This window comes from Natrix helvetica, assembly GCF_964273705.1.
Source record: "Natrix helvetica genome assembly, chromosome: 4".
Taxonomy (NCBI): Eukaryota; Metazoa; Chordata; class Lepidosauria; order Squamata; family Natricidae; genus Natrix; species Natrix helvetica.
In genome coordinates this window covers 97,225,776-97,245,909 of record NC_138550.1, presented here as the reverse complement: position 1 = coordinate 97,245,909, position 20,134 = coordinate 97,225,776, and the positions used below count along the sequence as shown (strand labels likewise).

The 20,134-nt window shown below is 42.6% G+C and overlaps 1 protein-coding gene and 1 long non-coding RNA gene across 3 annotated transcripts in view; both read left to right on the top strand.

The window, feature by feature from the left end:
• The window catches only part of LOC309391197, a 330,437-nt gene that overhangs the window by 3,844 nt on the left and 306,459 nt on the right, over positions 1 to 20,134 (top strand). The window lies entirely within an intron of this gene.
• The window catches only part of F13A1 (coagulation factor XIII A chain), a 129,232-nt gene continuing 115,368 nt past the window's right edge, over positions 6,271 to 20,134 (top strand). For both annotated transcript variants that reach the window (XR_014175241.1, XM_081951380.1), the window contains exons 1-2: positions 6,271 to 6,352; positions 7,298 to 7,461. Coding sequence is in view for 1 of the 2 variants with exons in the window: in XM_081951380.1 (XP_081807506.1) it covers positions 7,323 to 7,461 (139 nt within the window). In the remaining variant the exon portion in view is untranslated. The remainder of the gene's footprint in view (positions 6,353 to 7,297; positions 7,462 to 20,134) is intronic.

Here is a 20,134-nt window from a genome sequence, read left to right as displayed (position 1 = left end):
ACTTAATTCAGCCTTCCCCAACTTCTTGTTCTCTGAATGGACTAGCCTTTCACAGTCACCTGCTCTCTGGATAGACCGGTTTATGGTTTCCATCATCTGCAGAGAGGTGCAGAAATCTCACTAAATAGCCTTATTTATTAATGAATACAAATCTGAGACAGCTATAGAGTAATACTTCTGTACCTAATGGAAAGCAGGTGCATCATTGCTGAGCCATTTCAGGAACCAACCTGACCTCTGTTTATCCTATTAATTTGATGAAATCAAAAAAATTGAACAATGATGACCAGATAGGCCATTCTAAAGTGGAGATTTATTAGCAGCAAGTTGCAGAATTAAATTCATCACATTTCTGAGGCTAACAATAGCGGGTATGAAACCAATGAAGACCTTCATAACTAATATTCTGATCTCATCAATTAATAACTCTTAAAATACTGTGGAAATGCTATTCCCTAAGCAAGTATTGATTGTATTTGTTGTTATAGGTTTGCTAGCAAACATAGCAGAACTTATTGATTAATTTATAAAGTCCACTTTAATGTAATATGCAATTCTTAGATTTGATGACATAATTGTTTGGAAATGTTTCCATAAGTTGAAATGGGGATTCATTTAAAAACATGTGAGAAAGAGGATAAATATCTTACCATTACAGTCAAACCACGCAATGGGATTTAGTATTCATCTTGACAACATTCTTTCTTCTGTAAGGACAGAATTAATCTCATTAAGTGTTATTGCAAGTGTAGGAAAACAGTTTGTGGTGAAGGCAGCGAGCCAAAAAATGAGATATGTAATTGTAAAGTATCATCAGAGGAAGGCAGTTTGCTAATGACTTTTGTTGTGGTGTCACCCCATTTAATTATCTAATGTTGACTAATTCAGATTCCCCTATAGATGCAATAGTGCTGTGATTTTTAGACTCCTTTTATTTTTATTTTATTTTTTTTATTGCAAAATTTTTATTGGTTTTGAAATATATAGGGAAGGGTAAAAGGGTGTACAAGAAATTTTTTTGCAGCTTCCATACTGGTGGCGAGAGTCTCCCCTAGAAACCCACAAATTTAACAATCTTAGAACTAAAATATAAAAGAAAGCATCAGAACAAATTTAACCATTATTATCAAACATGTGCTCTACTATTTTTTCTCTGTTACTTTTGTAGTATCAACAATTACAATTATTCCAAATACATTCATTTTTGTGATCTAAGCCTTTTCAATATTGCTTCTTCTTCCCTGCCTCTTGGGAGGGCCTCAGCGCCCCCCCCCTCCTTGTCTTACGTCTTGCTATCCTTTTCCCTACTCCCACTAAGTTCCTCCCCTGGGGGGGGGGAGATTCTTTTTAATAAAGGCTTCCGCCTCTTGAATTGTATTAATTCTGATCCTATTTCCCTCCCAGAAGACCATCATCCCCTCTGGTAACAACCATTTAAACCAGACCCCCATGTTAGACTCCTTTTATTAAAGTCATAGAATCCATTTGAACTGGTTTGTGTTCATTGTGAGAATTCTATGCTTTGATTTCTGTGTGTTTGTGTGAAGCCAACTACATTGGGCCGATAACCGATATGAATATACATTTCTCTTGGTTCCTTCCTATTTAAAAGCACAGGAATGGGTTTATTATATCTTTTTCACCAAATATATGCTAGCATCCTCTCAAATTACAAGTAATACATCATCTGCAATCTGCTGTCAGTTAACTGATCAAATGATGAAGTTCCAAGTTTAGATCTTGGAATGAAGATACCTACCTTGACTTATGGAGTCAATTTCTGCTTTCCAGTTGTTTTGGTAAAGATTGTAAATACAGTTCTGAATATTAGACAACATCAGGAAGTCATACATATCATTTCCCAAACCAGCCTTCCTCAAATCCTCGTGCATCCAGAATATCCCAAATGGCCAGGCTACGGGGAAAATGGAATCATAGTTCAAATTTATCATTCTAGAACATCTTAGATTTGGAAAAGCTACTATAAGGGAGTCTGAGCACTTTTTTGGACTTCTATTGAACATTATGGAAACTTACCGTCATCCACTGTAAACAAAAATGGCACCTATCATGCCTATTTAGTTGCACATTTATTTTGTGGGTAGTTAGCAGTAAAAGTGAAATTATGCTAGTGCAGAACAAAGAGTTCCTATGTGAAAGAGCTCAGATCTGAGTTTCTTCTATGATGGTATAAGTGGCAAGGCAGCAATACAACAATTGTGGTTTGCTTATCACTTATGGTGATCTGAACACTTGCATCCTGAAAAATGCGGTAGGAGATTGGTTACAGATAACTTGGAGCCAGTGATGTGCAGTGAGGTTTATGGCTGGTGAGGCTGGTGATGTCATCAGGAAGGTGGAGAATGGGACGACGTGTGCAGGAGGCTGAGGCAGCCTCAGCCTCCTGCACACGTGGTCCCATTCCCCGCCTTCCTGAGTCAACATGAAGGGGACCGCAGAGTGCGAGCTGGCAGAGTGCGCTCCGCGGTCCCCTTCATGTTGATTCAGGAAGGCAGGGAATCGGACCACTTGTGCCTTTTCCCTTTTCCCTTTTTTTTCTTTTCATGATGAGAGCGGTGAGGCTCTGCCTCCCCTGCCTCCCCTGACCGCACGTCCCTGCTTGGAGCATTGGAAGAATCTGGAAGACAAAATCCTTTATACATATTTAGAGCTAGACATTAGCTGGATTAGTCTAGTAAAAACAACTGAGGCTAAATCTAGGAGAAGTCCAAGCCTGTGAATGCTAAGGAAAGGGTACTTTCTCTGCATAACTTTGCCTTATGTGTTTTGAATTCCAGCCCTGCTTGGCTGATAAAAGCTGTCAGGGAGATAACAGAAGGTTGAATATAGGTAGTGATTAGGGCATCTTTTAGAGAGGATGGTCTTCCTGCCTTGACAAGGACAATATCTGTCCATTGAGACAGCTATCACACCAGTTTTCAGGTTTTTGAGAAGATGATAGGCCTGAAATAGAAACAAACGATCTGGACACTTTTCATTTGTCTTCTTTACAGACTAAAGAAGAAGACAGGGCCTAAAGAGCCATGGTGGCACAGTGGCTAGAATGCATATTTGGAGGCCAACTCTGCATTTCACTGTCAGGAGTTCGATTCTGACCGGCTCAAAGTTGACTCAGCATTCCATTCTTCTAAGGTCATAAAATGAGGACCCAGATTGTTGGGGGCAATTTTCTCACTTTGTAAACTGCTTAGATAGTGCTGTAAAACACTATGAAGCGGTATATACAATGTTTCCCCGGAAATAAGACAGGGTCTTATTTTCTTTTGAGGGCCGAAATAAGTGCTTGGCCTTATTTTCGGGGAGGTCTTATTATTTTTGAGGTGTAGGAGGTGGCGAGCATGGTCACCTCATGGTTGCTGCTGTGTTGCAATATTTTCGGGGGAGGGCTTATTTTAGCACATGCGCTAAAAAGCCCGATTGGGCTTATTATCCGGGGAGGTCTTATTTTTGGGAAAACAGGGTAAATCTAAGCGCTATTGCTAAAGTTCAGAACATCCAAATGATGTTCAGAAATCAGTCAAATAGACACCTTCCTAATTCACTGAACTATAAGACGAGGAGGAGGTGCAACATAGGCAGACTTGCAAGAATATGATGTTGCAGCCAATCTCAATCAAGATAATCATAAACATACTATGGAATTGATTTGATGAACTGGTTTATCTAGTGAAGCAACTGAAGTTGACCATTTCTGACTTGTTGTAGTCTCTGCCCCTAAAGAATATCAACATCAGAAACTAGGGGGAGACTTCTTCATATTGGCTTCCCTCCTTTGGATACCCCTAGAGTTAAAATGGCATCTTCATTGCTATTGTTTCAGTGAGCCATTATGGTCTTGGTCTTCAAAAAATCTTTGCAGGATAATATTAAGGTGACCAACCGTCCTCCTTTAGGGAGGACAGTCCTTCTTTTGTAAGTTCTGTCCTCCCTCGAAAAGTGTCCTCCTACATGTCCTCCTTTTTGATATTTGAAGGCTAATCTGTTGCGCGTTATGTGACATATTTTATTAAACAGTTTTTAATGGTGTTTTTTTTACTTCATCGCAAGTATATTGAACAGATATTGAATCTTGTGTTGAATTTTTATCTAAAGAAATGCTAGACATTAAAATAGACAACAATTGTCTCTTTGAAGAAATTAGAAGACTGAATGTATATTTAAATACTGAAAAATTAATACAATGGGAAAATCAACACATTGAAATTGATAAAAGATGGGTGGATATTTTCAGCCATTTCAAAAATGAACATATTCCATGTAAACGTTTATTTATCCTTGTTCAATTTACGTTGTGCTGCCCTGGAACTAATGTAGCAGTTGAAAGAGTTTTTTTCAATTGCCAATGATTTTTCGACAAGTGAGAAATCAAGATTGAATGTTGATACTCTAGCTGCAGCACTTGCCGTAAAATTCAATATGAAGGATATTTCTTGTTCAGATATTTCCAATATATTGTTAGAAGATGATACATTGACAAAAAATATTAATTAAATGGAAAAGTACTCATTTAAATAATAATTAACAGGCATGTAAGCATAATTACAATATAAAATGTTGCAAATGTTTTTATTATAGATATATATCATATTTTAGTGTATTATTGTTGCAATGAATAAAATATTTCTTTTATTTACGATATATTTTTCCCAATTTATTTGTCCTCCTTTTCATTGTAAAAAAGTTGGTCACCTTAGCATTTTGGACAATAGAACGTGTTTTGTCCTCCTTTTCATTGTAAAAAAGTTGGTCACCTTAATAATATAAACTTCCAAATACCTAGTGCTGGAGAGTTTGGAAAACTAGCTGATTATTTTCTTGTTGTAGCCAATATGAGGGGAAAGAAAATAAAATAATAAAAAAAAGGAAATAGATTCTGTTGACCTTTGTTTTCTAATCTTGCTGTCTGTGAACTGAGAAGATTTAGAGACAGCTGTATTATAGCATTTTCTCTCAACTTCCTACCAAGGTAGAGGAAATTGGTCATCAGATATTTAAAAGCCTAGATTTTTTAAATCTGTATGTGACACCAAAAGGATCAAAGGAAACACTAGGCAAAACTTAGAGACTGCCATATGCAAAGCCACGATCTTTATCATCTGTCAAAACAGTGGGAGGTCAAAAAGTTTTGCATGTAAAATGCATCTTTAAATGCAAATACTGTACTATATGACTTTTACACCCATTTGATTAAAAGAGAGGTTTAGTTGAATTTCCAAGAGCTGTTTAAAATATATATTTCAGACTCCATCCGTTGTCTCATATCTGTAGTTGCCTCTTTGAACTCTTTCTCTGAATCCAGTTCTGATTTGAATTAAAAACACTTTCGTATTTTCATAATCTTGTTTGGGATCATCTTATGATATTTATGTTGCATGTCCAGTACAGATATGCAGACTGTTCTAAAGGCTGAGAAAGCCTATTGTTTATTATAGTTTATAATTATATTCCAGTGTCGTTATATTTTCCATCTTTCAGTCTCTATATAGCCCTTTAAACGATTAGTATTAATTTGCTTCTCAAATGAGAATCAGATGGAGAAAAGCTAATAAGAGAAGTGGAACAGATTAATATTCAATTGAATCCATAACTTTTTCATTTAGGGTTGATGAATTAAACAGATAGAAAAAAGGCATGAACATTTATTTCAATATAGCGTTACTGTACGGTGGCAAGATTATTAAATGCACAAAGGTGGAAAGATTCGGCACCAGCTAACATGGAGGAATGGTTGATAAAATTGACACGGCTTACTGAGATGACAAACTAATTTCTTTGATTAGAGAAAGGACAATATCTATATTTATTGGTGGCTGGAAATTTCTTATGGATTTTTTCTGTAATTTTTTTTTAAAAAAGTGAACTTTTCATTGATAGTGTTATGCTTAGGATAGATTGTAGAAAGAAGAGAGACATGGTGTAACTTTATAGAGAAAGGTTAAAATATAATAGTACTTATAACTGCTGTGAAGAGTATCACAAGTCACTTTTAATATTTTTTTTCTTTTTCCTACTTTCCTCTCTACTTTTTCCTATTGCACGTTTACCTTTTTCTTTCATTTTTCTTATTTCTCTTTTAGTTTGCATGAGTTCTTATTATTGCTATTTAAACGTTCAATAAAAATATTTTTAAAAATAGAGGAGACGAGCAGAGACAACTCTCCTCTTGTTTTATGATGACTGTCATGTTGCAGGCATGAAGGGAGGGGATGGAGGAAGGGCGTGGTGGGGGTAGAAGAGACCATATATAGCATTTGCTCAAGCCTACATTTGGATAGAGCTTGCTCTATTTGTGAAACTGAGCAGAAACAAGACACACAACTTCTAAGACAAGGTATATTCCTTAGAATTCATTCTAATAATTGATTGATTGCATAGTCTATTAATTACTGAAAAAAATATTTTGCATGATTGCTTAAACTGTTGCTTGGGAACAGTTGAGCCTGGAGAACATATTTTATGAGCAAGCTGTAATAAATTGTTGAAAGCATTTTCAGGAAGCCTCAATATACATACCAGAATTGACCGAAGGAGTTGTGAAATCCAATGAGTATCATGTACATTTTTTTCTGGTAGTTTGTATAGGACCAAAGAGACAGCATGCTTAGGTTTTTTTTTATTGTAAAGTTGCATACTTTTTTTTTTTAAAAAAATGGAATATTAATTGCATTTTAACCTCCTCCAAACTGTACATATTTAACTTTTTATTGTATTTTGTGATATTCTCTATGGACTGTACACCACCCCGAGTCCCTTCTGGGAGAGGGGGCGGTCTAGAAGCACCAAATATAAATAAATATAAATAAATTCTGGATATTATTAGGAAATTGACAATGTTCTTTTCTTAGATTTTTTGTCATATATCTATGTAAGAAATGTATTGGGATATTTTTGTGACATTAGCTTGCATTCTCCAAGGCACCTGAGTGTAGAACAAGAAGCAATGGGTGGAAACTAATCAAGGAGAGAAGCAACTTGGAACTGAGGAGAAATTTCCTGACAGTTAGAACAATTAATCAGTGGAACAGCTTGCCTCCAGAAGTTGTGAATGCCCCAACACTGGAAGTCTTTAAGATGTTGGATAGCTATTTGTCTGAAACGGTATAGGGTTTCCTGCCTAGGCAGGGGGTTGGACTAGAAGATCTCAAAGGTCCCTTCCAACTCTGCTATTGTATTGTATCTATTTTTCTACTCCCCCCCCCCCGCAATAGCATGATCAGCTTAGTGTAGCGATGGCTTGTTTGCATTAACTTTTTTCCTCTTTGCTTCCTTGATGTAGAGGAGGCATCAGTGAGATAGCTACAATGTTGGAACCAACTAAGAAAACTCCTCCTGGTTTGAGTGGAAGAAGGGCTGTCCCACCCAATGTTTCCAATGCAGAAGAAGACGAAGTACCTGAAGTAGAGACAATTGGTTTGGTGCCAAGGGGATTTAAGAGAGAAGGTATGACTAACCACACGATTTAAAACTAATCAATACACCTGAGAGCTTTTTCTTCACTTCGGTCATACTGTTGTAAAATATCGAAGTTCAGACAGAATTCAAGGCTGCAGCACCTGCTTTTTCTCTTAGTGATTAGCAAATTGCAGGATATTGTCATGGGCTACGAAATACATGGGATATATTCCTTTGCAGTACTCTAATAAATCCCGCGTGCTTGCTATCCACATACCCCTCTATTAGGCACTTCTATAAAGGGGGGGGGGGGGTTGGACAGTTCAGATCCATCTCCATGCCTGATCTTGTATGCAATCTGGAACGGAATTTAGTTATGGTTGGCTTTGTTGCACTAGTTGAAAAACCCATAGCAAAATTAGTCTTTCTTGAAATACTGCAGTGGTTCAGCGTGATCCTTTGTCCCCCCACTGTGGATTTGGCACCTAACACCTTTCTTGCCTGTGCAGTGTTGTTCCCTGCATTTTAAGGTTAGTGAGAGTAGATGTGAACAGATTTTGGATTTAAAGGATTTCTATGGAAAATGGAAACTCGGATGGTGTGGAAGGGCCCATTATTCCCTTTCCCATGTTCTTCATTTTATTGTTAGTGTTGAAGAGCAAAAGAAAGAGCAAAAAAACAACATATGGACTTATGAAGAACGGTTACAGGAACTGGGTGTGTTTAGTTTAATGAAAAGAAGGACTAGGGGAGACATGATAGTAGTGTTCCAATATCTCAGGGGTTGCCACAAAGAAGAGAAAGTCAAACTATTTTCCAAAGCACCTGAGTGTAGAACAAGAAGCAATGGGTGGAAACTAATCAAGGAGAGAAGCAACTTTGAACTGGGAAGAAACTTCCTGACAGTTAGAACAATTAATCAGTGGAACAGCTTGCCTCCAGAAGTTGTGAATGCCCCAACACTGGAAGTCTTTAAGAAGATGTTGGATAGCCATTTGTCTGAAGTGTTGTAGGATTTCCTGCCTAGGCGGGGGGTTGGACTAGAAGACCTCCAAGGTCCCTTCCAATTCTGCTATTCTATTCTATTGTAAAAACTGTTTCCATTTGAAAGGGTCTGACAAGTTTTTTCTTAAGTACTATATTACACAAGAGGCACACAAGAGCATTTCCTATTCTTATTATTCAGATATACCCATTAAGATCATGGCTTTATGATTAAGGCCAAAAATGTGTTATGCAATTTTTCTTTTCAAAAGGAAGAATTATTATTATATTATATTGTATCATATATATTTGAAGTTTATTTTTTTTATTTTAAAATTATTATAATCTAGAGAAAGGGGGGAAAGCACTAAAAGCCCTCCATCTGTGTTTACCTATCCTTATTTATTTATTTAATTTCTATAGCTGCCATCTCAATAAATGACTCTGGACATCACATCATAACTAATAATAATAATAATAATAATAATAATAATAATAATAATAATAATAATAATAATAATAATAATAATATAAAAACGGACAAAATACTGATGCATAACACACCAGACACCACACTGATTGAGAAAAATAAGGTTACAATCATAGACATCGCAATACCAGGTGATAGCAGGGTCAAAGAGAAGGAACATGAAAAAATCGTGAAATACCAGGACCTAAAAATTGAAATTCAACGATTATGGCACAAACCAGCAGTGGTAATTCCAGTGGTAATCGGCACACTGGGAGCTATTCCAAAAGCACTGGAATTACATTTAAAACAGTTAAAATTTGACAAAATCACCATCAGTCAAATGCAAAAAGCTGCACTGCTTGGATCTGCACGTATATTGCGAAAATATGTTATGACGTCCTAGGCCCCTGGGTGGGGCCTGACTAGTAATCAATGTCAAATCGGGTGAAACAACTGGCCACTGTGATACAATTCTGTTGATGCAATAATAATAATAATAATAATAATAATAATAATAATAATAATAATAATAATAATAATAATAATAATAATAATAATGATGATGCAACAAAAAGCAATACAGAATAAATATATATGGCCACTGAGTAAAACTATCACTACAGAAGTTAATATAGTGAAAATACAAGGCCCATCACACCCTCGGGGCCCCAGATCAGGGCAGGTTATCAGGTCTTCATAACCATATGAAAGGTCAATAGGGTTGGAGTAATCCTAATCTCTGAAAGGAGAATGTTCCAAGGGCAGGGCTATGGCATAGAAGGCATGTCTCCTAGTCCTTGCCAGATGACATGCCTTGACTGGCAGGACCCATAATATGCCAACCTGCCGAATTGAATTGGAAAGGTAGAAACAGCTAGGAGAAAAATGTCCCTCCAGTAACCCATGAAGGGCTTTAAAGGTAATAACCAGCACCTTGAATTGCACTGGAAACACACTGGCAATAAATAGCTCACACAGTAGTGGTGTTGAGTACATTCAACATACATGTATTGAATATCCAATACCATTTACAACTTGTGCAACCATTTTTTATACTGGCTGAAGCTTTCAAATATTTTTTTAAGGGCAACCCGTATACAGTGTGTTGTAGTAATCCAGATGAGAAATCACAAGAACATGAGTGGCTGTCATCAAAGACTCTCGGTCCAGGGATGGGTGCAAGTGGTGCATAACCAGAAGGTCCTCCTAGTCATGGCTGCCACTGGTGCATAAACCAGAAGGTCCTCCTAGTCATGGCTGCCACCCGGTCTTTCAACAGGATCTATGAGTCCAGCTTGATTCTCAAATTGTACACCAGGTTTGTCTGGGACAGTTTCCAGATTGTCTCATTCCACCAGAGATGGAACCTTGTTACCAGAAGACCCAAAAGACCAAAATTATTCATTTTTGTTTGGGTTGAATTGACACACATTATACCTCATCCAGGCCCCTAAGCTTCTACGCATGGCACAGGACAACCACAACATTGCTCAGGTGGCCTCGGGTGGAGATATAAAGCTCTGTAGCATCAGCATATTGATGATATTTCACCCAGCAGCGGCATGTAGATGTTAAATAGAAGAGAACTAGGCCCTCGGGAACCCCACAAAACAGGGGCTTGGGGTTGGATGTCTCTCCTCTCCTGCCAGTCAACACAACTCGAACTGACTCTGAAGGAAGGAGAAGATGTTGAGTACTGAGGAGCCTGGCCAGCAGAGGGCGTTCGGAGGAAGCCCTCTGATTGGCCAAGGCGCGCGCTCCAGCCGGCGGGAGAATTTAAGGTTTCCTATTGGTTCTACCGGCTGACAGCTGTAAGTATAAATAGCTGTCAGCCGGATCGCGTTTTGTCCGTTGTCAGTTAGCCTGTTCCTAATAAACTACGTTGAGCTGACCACTGCCTCAGTCTCCTCACTACGGATTCAACACTGGCGACGAGGACGGGCGACACGGACCCCTTCGTCGTGCCACCAATGGCTACCTCTGCCGCTTTTTCGCCTTTCAGGCCAGAGGCTGAGGCTTGGGAAGCGTTTCTAGAGAGATTCGACTGCTTCCTCATAGCCCATGACCTCATAAACCTCTCTCAGGAGAGAAAACGCGGCATCTTCCTAAACTACTGCGGCGCGGAGATGTTCGCCACTGCTAGGGCTCTAGCTGCCCCAGAACCAGCGAATTCGCTGCCGTGGGAAGACCTGATGACTCGCCTCAAGCATCATTACGAGCCCGCGCCGTCCCGTTTCGCCCGCCGACAGTACTTTCGACGTTGCATCCAGAAAGAGGGCCAAACCATTGCCCAGTACGTCGCTGCTCTTCGGGCTGAGGCGAGTCTGTGCGAGTTCAGCGACCTAGAAGAGGCGCTGCTGGAGCAGTTTATCTATGGGCTCCGCGATGTAAAACTACATCGCCGCATTCTCGCACGACCAGAACTGACTCTAAAAATCGCGGTCGATGATGCCAGAGCCTATGAAATGGCTGACCAATCCACCCCAGATTTCAGCCACCTCAGCCAGCACCCTCACGCTGCCTATGTACCGCCTTCCCCATACGCGCCTTCCACCGCCTCATACGCGCATTCGACAGCATGTACTTTTCAAAATGAAGTCGATCAGGCCGTCGACCGACTCCAGTCGCTCACCACCAGAGACGGACGTCAATGCCTGAGTTGTGGCGGCCGCCACCAACGATCACAATGCCGATTCCGTCAAGCTCTTTGCCACAATTGCGGCCGAAAGGGCCACCTGGCTGCCGTGTGCCGCTCCGCGCCTCCTGACAGAAGACCCGCGCAACAACCCCCTCACACTCCCCGAAATCCAGCCAATTTCCCTGGCCGTCGCCAAAACTCCCTCACCGTTGGCGACCCGGCCGCTGCTTTCCCTGAATGGCTGGTGGACTCGGCCTCTTCCTCTGCGGAGGGCCGAGGTAAGCTGCACATTCCAATTACCTTAGAGGGAGTGACAACATCCATGGAGGTGGACACGGGATCGGCTAGGTCCATAATGTCATGGGACACATTTCACTCTTTGCTACCTAAAATCCAACGATCTAGCCTATCGCCCCCAGACTGTCGCTTACGTGACTACCAGGGGAACTCCATTGAATTGCTGGGTTGTGGCAGATTTAAAGTTGCCTATGGTTCCCGCCACGCCAGGCTCCCGCTCCTCATAGTAAAAAACCCTCTATCCTCTTTGCTAGGCTTAGATTGGTTTAGGGCACTAGGGCTCTCTATAGCGGGGGTGCATTCCTTACTTCCCTCTCCTCTTCCCTCTTCTAATTCTCCCTCTTCTCTCCTAACTGAATTCGCTGACGTTTTCAGCCCCTCCCTGGGTTGCTATACAGGTTCCCCCATTTCCCTGAACCTCGACCCTTCTGTAGCCCCCATACGCTTGAAGGCTCGCCGTCTGCCGCTGGCTCTTAAAGCCAAGGTGGACGCGGAACTAGATAAGCTTCTCCGCCAAGGCATATTGGAACCCGTGGATTTTTCTCCATGGGAAACTCCAATAGTAGTCCCCCTTAAGTCCGACGGATCCGTGAGGATCTGCGCGGACTTTAAATCTACATTAAATAAAGCCCTACAAGCGCATCCCTATCCTGTGCCCGTGGTGCAGCATGTTCTGCACACACTAGGCAATGGGCGCATTTTCGCAAAATTAGACCTCGCGCAGGCGTATCAGCAGCTGCCCGTTGACGAGCCCACCGCGCTTGCGCAAACCATAGTAACCCACCGCGGGGCTTTCAAATGTCGAAGGCTGCAATTCGGAGTCAGCGTGGCCCCGGGAATTTTCCAAGGATTAATGGAGCGCCTGCTCCATGCCATTCCCGGAGTCACCCCGTACTTCGATGATGTCTTGATTGCAGCCCCCGACACTGCGAGCCTCGTTCAGACGCTGCGCGTTGTCCTCCAGCGCTTCCGCGCTGCGGGACTCCACTTAAAGCCCGAAAAATGCCAACTGGGGGTCTCTGCTGTAACCTTCCTAGGTTACCGCATCGATGCCGCGGGCATCCACCCCGATCCACATAAACTTAACGCCATCCTAGCTGCCCCCCCACCCCAATCTAAAGCAGAGCTACAGGCTTTCCTGGGGCTTCTAAATTTTTATGCTTCTTTCATTCCCCACAAAGCTTCCCTAGCCGAACCCCTTCACCGCCTCTTGGACTCCAAAGTCCCTTGGAGCTGGAGCAGCCGCGAAGCGCAGGCGCTCGCGGCTGTCAAGCAATCCCTCACCACTCCTCCAGTCCTCGCCCAGTATGACGAGTCCCTTCCCTTAACTTTAGTTTGTGACGCCTCTCCTTTTGGGGTGGGCGCTGTTCTTAGCCATTCCTTTCCTGATGGCTCGGAGCGTCCCATAGCGTTTTACTCCCGCACCTTATCAAGGCCTGAGCGCAATTACAGCCAGCTTGATAAGGAGGCGCTGGCTGCCGTTGCGGGAGTAAAGCGCTTCCATCACTACCTATACGGACGTCACTTCTCCCTCATTACGGATCACAAGCCCCTTCTAGGTATCATTGCCGGGGATCGCCCCACTCCTCCCATCCTCTCCCCGCGCATGTTAAGGTGGCTTGAATTCCTTTCTGCCTATTCCTATACTCTTGCCTATCGCCCTGGCGGCCATATATCCCACGCAGACGCTTTGAGCCGCTGCCCCTTGCCAGTGCCCATTCTTGACCCGGCTCCTACTATTCAAGTCTCCCTAATTGATGACTTGTCCCTTCCTATGTCCGTCTCGGACATAGCTGCGGCGTCTGCTACCGACCCTGTCATTATCCGAGTTATGGCCGCCGTAACTCGAGGATGGGCAGCTTACTCTACAGACCCCCTCCTCCTACCGTTTTTCCGCCGCCGTTACGAACTTTCAGTAATGCAGGATTGCCTCCTCTGGGGCACCCGCGTTGTAATTCCCTCGTCCATGCGCGCCTCTGTGCTGTCTCGCCTCCATGACGGCCACCCAGGCATTGTCCGAATGAAGGCCCTTGGCCGCGGATATGTCTGGTGGCCGTCTATGGATGCGGACATCGCTTCCTACGTCCAAGTTTGTTCTGCCTGCCAGCGAGTGCAGGCTGCCCCCCCCACTGCACCTCCCCGCGAGTGGGAACAACCTTTAGGCCCATGGAGTCGATTGCACGTCGACTTCATGGGTCCCATTGATGGCCATTCCTTCCTAGTTGTGGTAGATGCATGGTCCAAATGGGTTGAGCTATTCCCCATGACCTCTACCACCTCCGCGGCCACTATCCGCGTTCTCAATTCCCTGTTTACAACCCATGGGCTGCCCGATGTTATCGTTTCCGATAACGGGCCCCAATTCGCCTCCTCCGAATTCTTTTCTTTCCTCACCTCCCTGGGCATCCGCCATGCCCCAATATCACCATATCACCCGGCCAGCAATGGCCTGGCGGAACGTGCGGTCCGTTCTGCAAAAGATGCCTTTGCCCGTATGGCAGCACTACCTTGGCCAGACCGCATTCACACGTATCTCCGTACCCAACACACCACCCCTTGTTCATCCACGGGCAAAGCCCCCTCCGAGCTACTCATGGGTCGCCGCCTCAGGTCTACTTTAGACCGTCTGCATCCCCTCTGTTCTTCCCCCCCCTTTCACCCTCCCACCTCCCCGAGATCTTTTCTAGTGGGGGAGGAAGTTTTCGCCCGGAATTATGCGGGGGAACCCAAATGGGTGCCTGGAAAGATCTCAGATGTAACAGGGCCCTGCTCTTACAGGGTCCTCCTCAACGATGGGAGATCTTGGAGGCGCCATGTAGACCTGTTGCGGCGACGACCGGCAGAAGTTCCCGGAATTGCAACCAGCGGACAGAAACAGCCAGGCCCTAACAACGCCGCCTGCCGGCCCAACTGCACAAAAAACTCTAGCTCCGAGTCGGCGCAGGTTGCCCCCGGTGCGTTTGGTTCCTTACCTGTTCTGACGCATCCATCTCCTAGGGTTGGGCCTGTAGCGGCCGCTCCTCCAGGGCCTCGTCACACGGGCGGAGCCGACACTCCTTCCTCCTCGAACGCCACACCAACTATGCCAAGGCGTTCCCAGCGCGTGCGCAGACGACCAAGATATTTGGAAGATTACGCATGCGCAATCCGGGGGAAAGGGGTGTTGAGTACTGAGGAGCCTGGCCAGCAGAGGGCGTTCGGAGGAAGCCCTCTGATTGGCCAAGGCGCGCGCTCCAGCCGGCGGGAGAATTTAAGGTTTCCTATTGGTTCTACCGGCTGACAGCTGTAAGTATAAATAGCTGTCAGCCGGATCGCGTTTTGTCCGTTGTCAGTTAGCCTGTTCCTAATAAACTACGTTGAGCTGACCACTGCCTCAGTCTCCTCACTACGGATTCAACACTAGGCCCTCGGGAACCCCACAAAACAGGGGCTTGGGGTTGGATGTCTCTCCTCTCCTGCCAGTCAACACAACTCGAACTGACTCTGAAGGAAGGAGAAGAACTAGTGCAATACATTGCCATCCACCACCACCCCCAAAATCTGGAAGCTGCTTCAGAAGAATCAAAAAGATCAAGAGAGGATGCACTACCCCTATTATCAGAGGTCCCTTTGTCAGGCTTTAAAACATAGACATCTAGACACCATAGACAGCAGAAAAGCACAGCAGCAATACAAATATTTAAAATACAAAATGTAGTCGTGGAAATGTCTAGAAAGAATTTGTTAATAAGGATGTAAGGTAGATTAGTTTTGAAAAATAGTTCCTGAACTGTCATTTAAAAAAGCAAAACAAAAGGATCTTTTTTTTTAAAAAATGTTCTGAATGGCTCTTGGGATTGTTGGGACAGGACAATATTAATAGATGCACAGGTTCAGATAGAAGAAGACAGTCTTTTCAAAGTCTGACCATAAATTATTCAAGCTCATCACCAGCACTTTAATGTCAGAAATAAAATAGAAGTTAGTGCAGCTGCTTTGTTATGGAATCACTTGCCTCTATCCGTAACTTCTACTAGCGAATGGGCGGCAACATTAATAATAATAATAATAATAAATTTGAATTTATTAGCCGCTCCCTTTCCAGATAGGACTCGGGGCGGCGTACAATAGAACATATAAAACATAAAACATATATACAAACACATAAACATACATATATACAAGGACATACATGCACGGAGGAGGTAACAAGTTACATCACATTAGACAGTTAAAAATCACCGTTAAAATACCCCAATTATAATACAATTTAAAATTTAAAATTTAAAAAATTTAAAAGGACTGTCAGGAGGAATAAGAAAAAATTTACGGTTGAGCCAGGCCAGATAATTGAAAGAGGTGGGTCTTCAGCTGTACACGGAAGGAGCGGAGATCGGAAATAATCCTGATGTCACGGGGGAGGTCATTCCACAGGGTTGGGCCCATCACAGAGAAGGCTCTGCTCCTGGGTGTCGCCCCCCGACACTGTTTAGTGGACGGCACCCGGAGAAGTCCCTCTCTGTGTGAGCGGATTGGTCGTAGGGATGCATGGGGCAGGATGCGATCCTGCATGTAACTAGGATAAGTGTGGGTTTTTAATGCTTTAATGCTTTTCAAAAGTAACCTTGTATGGAATCTATTGCAGTAATTCTGATGTGATAAGGTAAAGTAACTTAAGGCCAGATCAACATTTTTCAAGAGTAACATAGTGAGTTGAACTGTCATCAAACGAGAAAGCTGGAAATATAAAAGTGAGTGAGCTGGCTTGCGCTTTATGGCATCTTCCTGCTATTTACATACCAATTTAAAAGTTCCTGTAAGTGCACATACATAAGCTTAATAAAATGCTGTTTGCAAAATGTATGGTAAGGAGCCTATTGGCATACATGCAGGCACAGGGGAAAGCACACAAAAACTCATGGAAAGAACTCACCCTAAGAAATTCTAAAAACTTGTGAATGGAGGTCCTCAACTTACAACAGTTACAACAGGTGCTCAACTTACAACAGTTCACCTAGTGACCATTTGAAGTTACAATGGCACCGAAAAAAGTGACTTAGAACCATTTTTCACTGTTACGACCATTGCAGCATCCCTGTGGTCGTGTGGTTTACTTGATGACTGACTGACATTTATGACAGTTGCAGAGGGTCATGTGATCCCCTTTTGTGACCTTCTGACAAGCAAAGTCAACGGAGAAGCTAGATTCACTTAACAACCAGGGTACTCATTTAACAACTGCAGGAATTCCCTTAACAGCTGTGGCAAGAAAAGTCGTAAAATGGGGCAAAACTCACCTAACAAATTTCTCATGTAGCGACATAAATGTTGGGCTCGGTTGTGGTCGTACGTTCAGGACTACCTGTAATCAGGATCTGTAGGAGCAGGGTAAAACATAGAGGAGAGGTAAAGATAGAAAATGGAAGGACGAGGTTACTTGGTAAGGCCACACTTGGAATACTGCATTCATTTCTGGTCACCACGATGTAAAAAAGATGTGGAGACTCTAGAAAGAGTGCAGAGAAGAGCAACAAAGATGATTAGGGGACTGGAGTCTAAAACATATGAAGAACGGTTGCAGGAACTGGGTATGTCTAGCTTAAGAGAAAGAAGGACTAGGGAGACATGATAGCGGTGTTCCAATATCTCAGGGGTTGCCACAAAGAAGAGGGAGTCAAACTATTCTCCAAAGCACCTGAGGGTAGAACAAGAAGCAATGGGTGGAAACTAATCAAGGAGAGAAGCAACTTCGAACTGAGGAGAAACTTCCTGACAGTTAGAACAATTAATCAGTGGAACAGCTTGCCTCCAGAAGTTGTGAATGCCCCAACACTGGAAGTCTTTAAGAAGATGTTGGATAGTCATCTGTCTGAAACGGTATGGGGTTTCCTGCCTAGGCAGGGGGTTGGACTAGAAAACCTCCAAGGTCCCTTCCAACTCTACTATTGTATTGTATTGTATTGTATTGTATTGTATTAATTATACTACATAGGTAATACAGTCTGAGACCAATCGTCTATCCTCTCTCCCAACTACCCCGAGTAGCAGATGAAATGGAAGATTAACAGGGCAATAGACCTAGCTACAACAGGCTATTTGGAGACACGGAGCAATATGACCTTTGTCCACTGGCAACCTCAATAAAATTGAATGATAGGTACCAGCTGGAAGGAATTGGACTTAAGAATTGGAGCTAAGTGATCCAGGTCAGAAACAAAGCTAAGGATCACTTGAAAATGCAGCAAAGCCAAGAGGTTGGAAAGATAAAAGTTGCAGCCCAGTTCTGAAGACTGTTATAGTCCTTTTATCTAGGGGAGGTTAAGGAAGCAGCCTCAGTCACTGGGGCCAATCCAAAAAAGTGAGGATACTTCACTGCCAGGAAAGTACTTCGGGCAATAATATAGATAGTTCGCAGAAGCATGCAACAGATTTGAGCCAGGCTTCTTGGAGATACTTAAGAATCACATTAACAAAACTTTTCATTTGGAGCACCTTAGAAACACTGCTTTTTTTTTTCTTTTTCTTTTTTTCTTTTTGTAGCTGGCTCTTGGTTATTTCATCAGAAAATCCCTGACATCATCTCATGACTCCTGTTATTTTGCATCCCCAGAAGGTTCCACCTTAACTTTAGTTGTTTAGGTCTCTATATCTTCACCTTAAAAGTCCTTGATGGATTCGTGATTATGACAGCTAGTGAAAACTATTCATATTTATGCTCCTTTTAAAGTAAAGAACTTGAGACTGGAAATATTGTACCTAAAGTTAAGCAACGATACATAATAATACACAAGGTTATATTTGAACTTTGGCTGTTTCGTACAACTTCCAAAGCTAAGGTTATAGAATAGGTAAACTTGCTACTCAATAAATTTGTATTTAATTAACTAAGTTTTTTTAAAAAAAGAGCATCAAAGGGCAATTGCAATGTTTTTACAGGAGTTGTTTTTGCTTTTTGGGGGGGGGGGTGCTCTATTTGAGAGAAAAATCCATCCTTTGAAAGCTCTATGTATTTGAATTGGGAACAATTTTTTCATTGATGCCAACCTATTGCAAATAGCCTATTATTTCTTTACACCCGTAAATTCATGCTAAAATTGCCTAAAATGATTTTTTTCAGTTTTAATGTCTTGGAAGAAGAAGCCTTCAAAATGAGATGTCCATTTGCTATTTCAATAGAGGGTTGAGAAAACAGAAAACAGCTCTCGTCTCCAAGTAGAGTTGTCGACCCTTCAGATTTCCCAATTCAATCTGTTTTCATTTGGCTTAAGGGACTGAAACATGATTCTGATCAGTATTGCTCATCATTAATTTCTTCTACATTTAATACATCCAAACTTAACTAAGTCTGCTTTGTAAATGTTCACTGTTGTGCACGCGCATATATGCATTGGCAGACACACCCATACATTCAGAGATCACATCAAGCATGGCTATCATTCTGGTAGAAATCCCAGGAGGAGTCCTTCACATAAATTAACAACAATCTTGTCAGGGTTGTTGTAAATTGGCTGCTGGCATATGTACAAGAGAGTGAAGTGAGCAGATGGTCCCGGTATGAAGAAGCAGTGGGGGTGTAATATTAAAGAGAATCTGCTGCCATGGAGATGTGGCCTCTCACAGGGAGTTGGTCCATTGGGAAAGCTGTGCTGAATGCATTCTTGGTACGCTCAGTGACCTCCAGGTTCTTTTGTCCAAGGAACTGGTTAACATGTCAAAGTCAGGTGGCTCATGGACAGCCAGGGACACGGTGCAGGAGTTTTTCCTTAGAGCTATTGACACATTGTTAGGCACAGTGAAAATAGATGACATGCTTTTCTAGAATTTTTACTGGTGTTCTTCTGGTCAAATCTGGATGTTTAGGAATTGCTAAGTAGAAAGATGTGGAAAAATGAGGCAGGAGGGCAAGGAAGTCTTTATGGCAGTGGTTCTCAACCTTCCTAATGCCGCAACCCTTTAATACAGTTCCTCATGTTGTGGTGGCCCCCAACCATAAAATTGGTATCTCGGTTCCTAAGACCATCGAAAATATGTATTTTCCGATGGTTTTAGCGACCCCTGTGAAAGGGTCGTTCGATCCCCAAAGGGTCCCGACCCACAGATTGAGAACCACTGCTTTATGGGAAGCATAGTTCTTTAGATACAGTTCAGTCTTCATGCTTCTGCTAGAACTGAGCTGTCAAATTTGCAGGCTGCGGGACGGGTGTGTCATGCGCTGGCCTCGCCCACGCCGCGTTTAGCAAAAGGGGGGGGAAATACCCAATGCTCCCCGTGATGCTGCTGTGCTGTGAGGACGCAACTTAGACACCCCTGTGCTAGAATGTACGAAGGGGATTTCTATCAATAATTCTTGT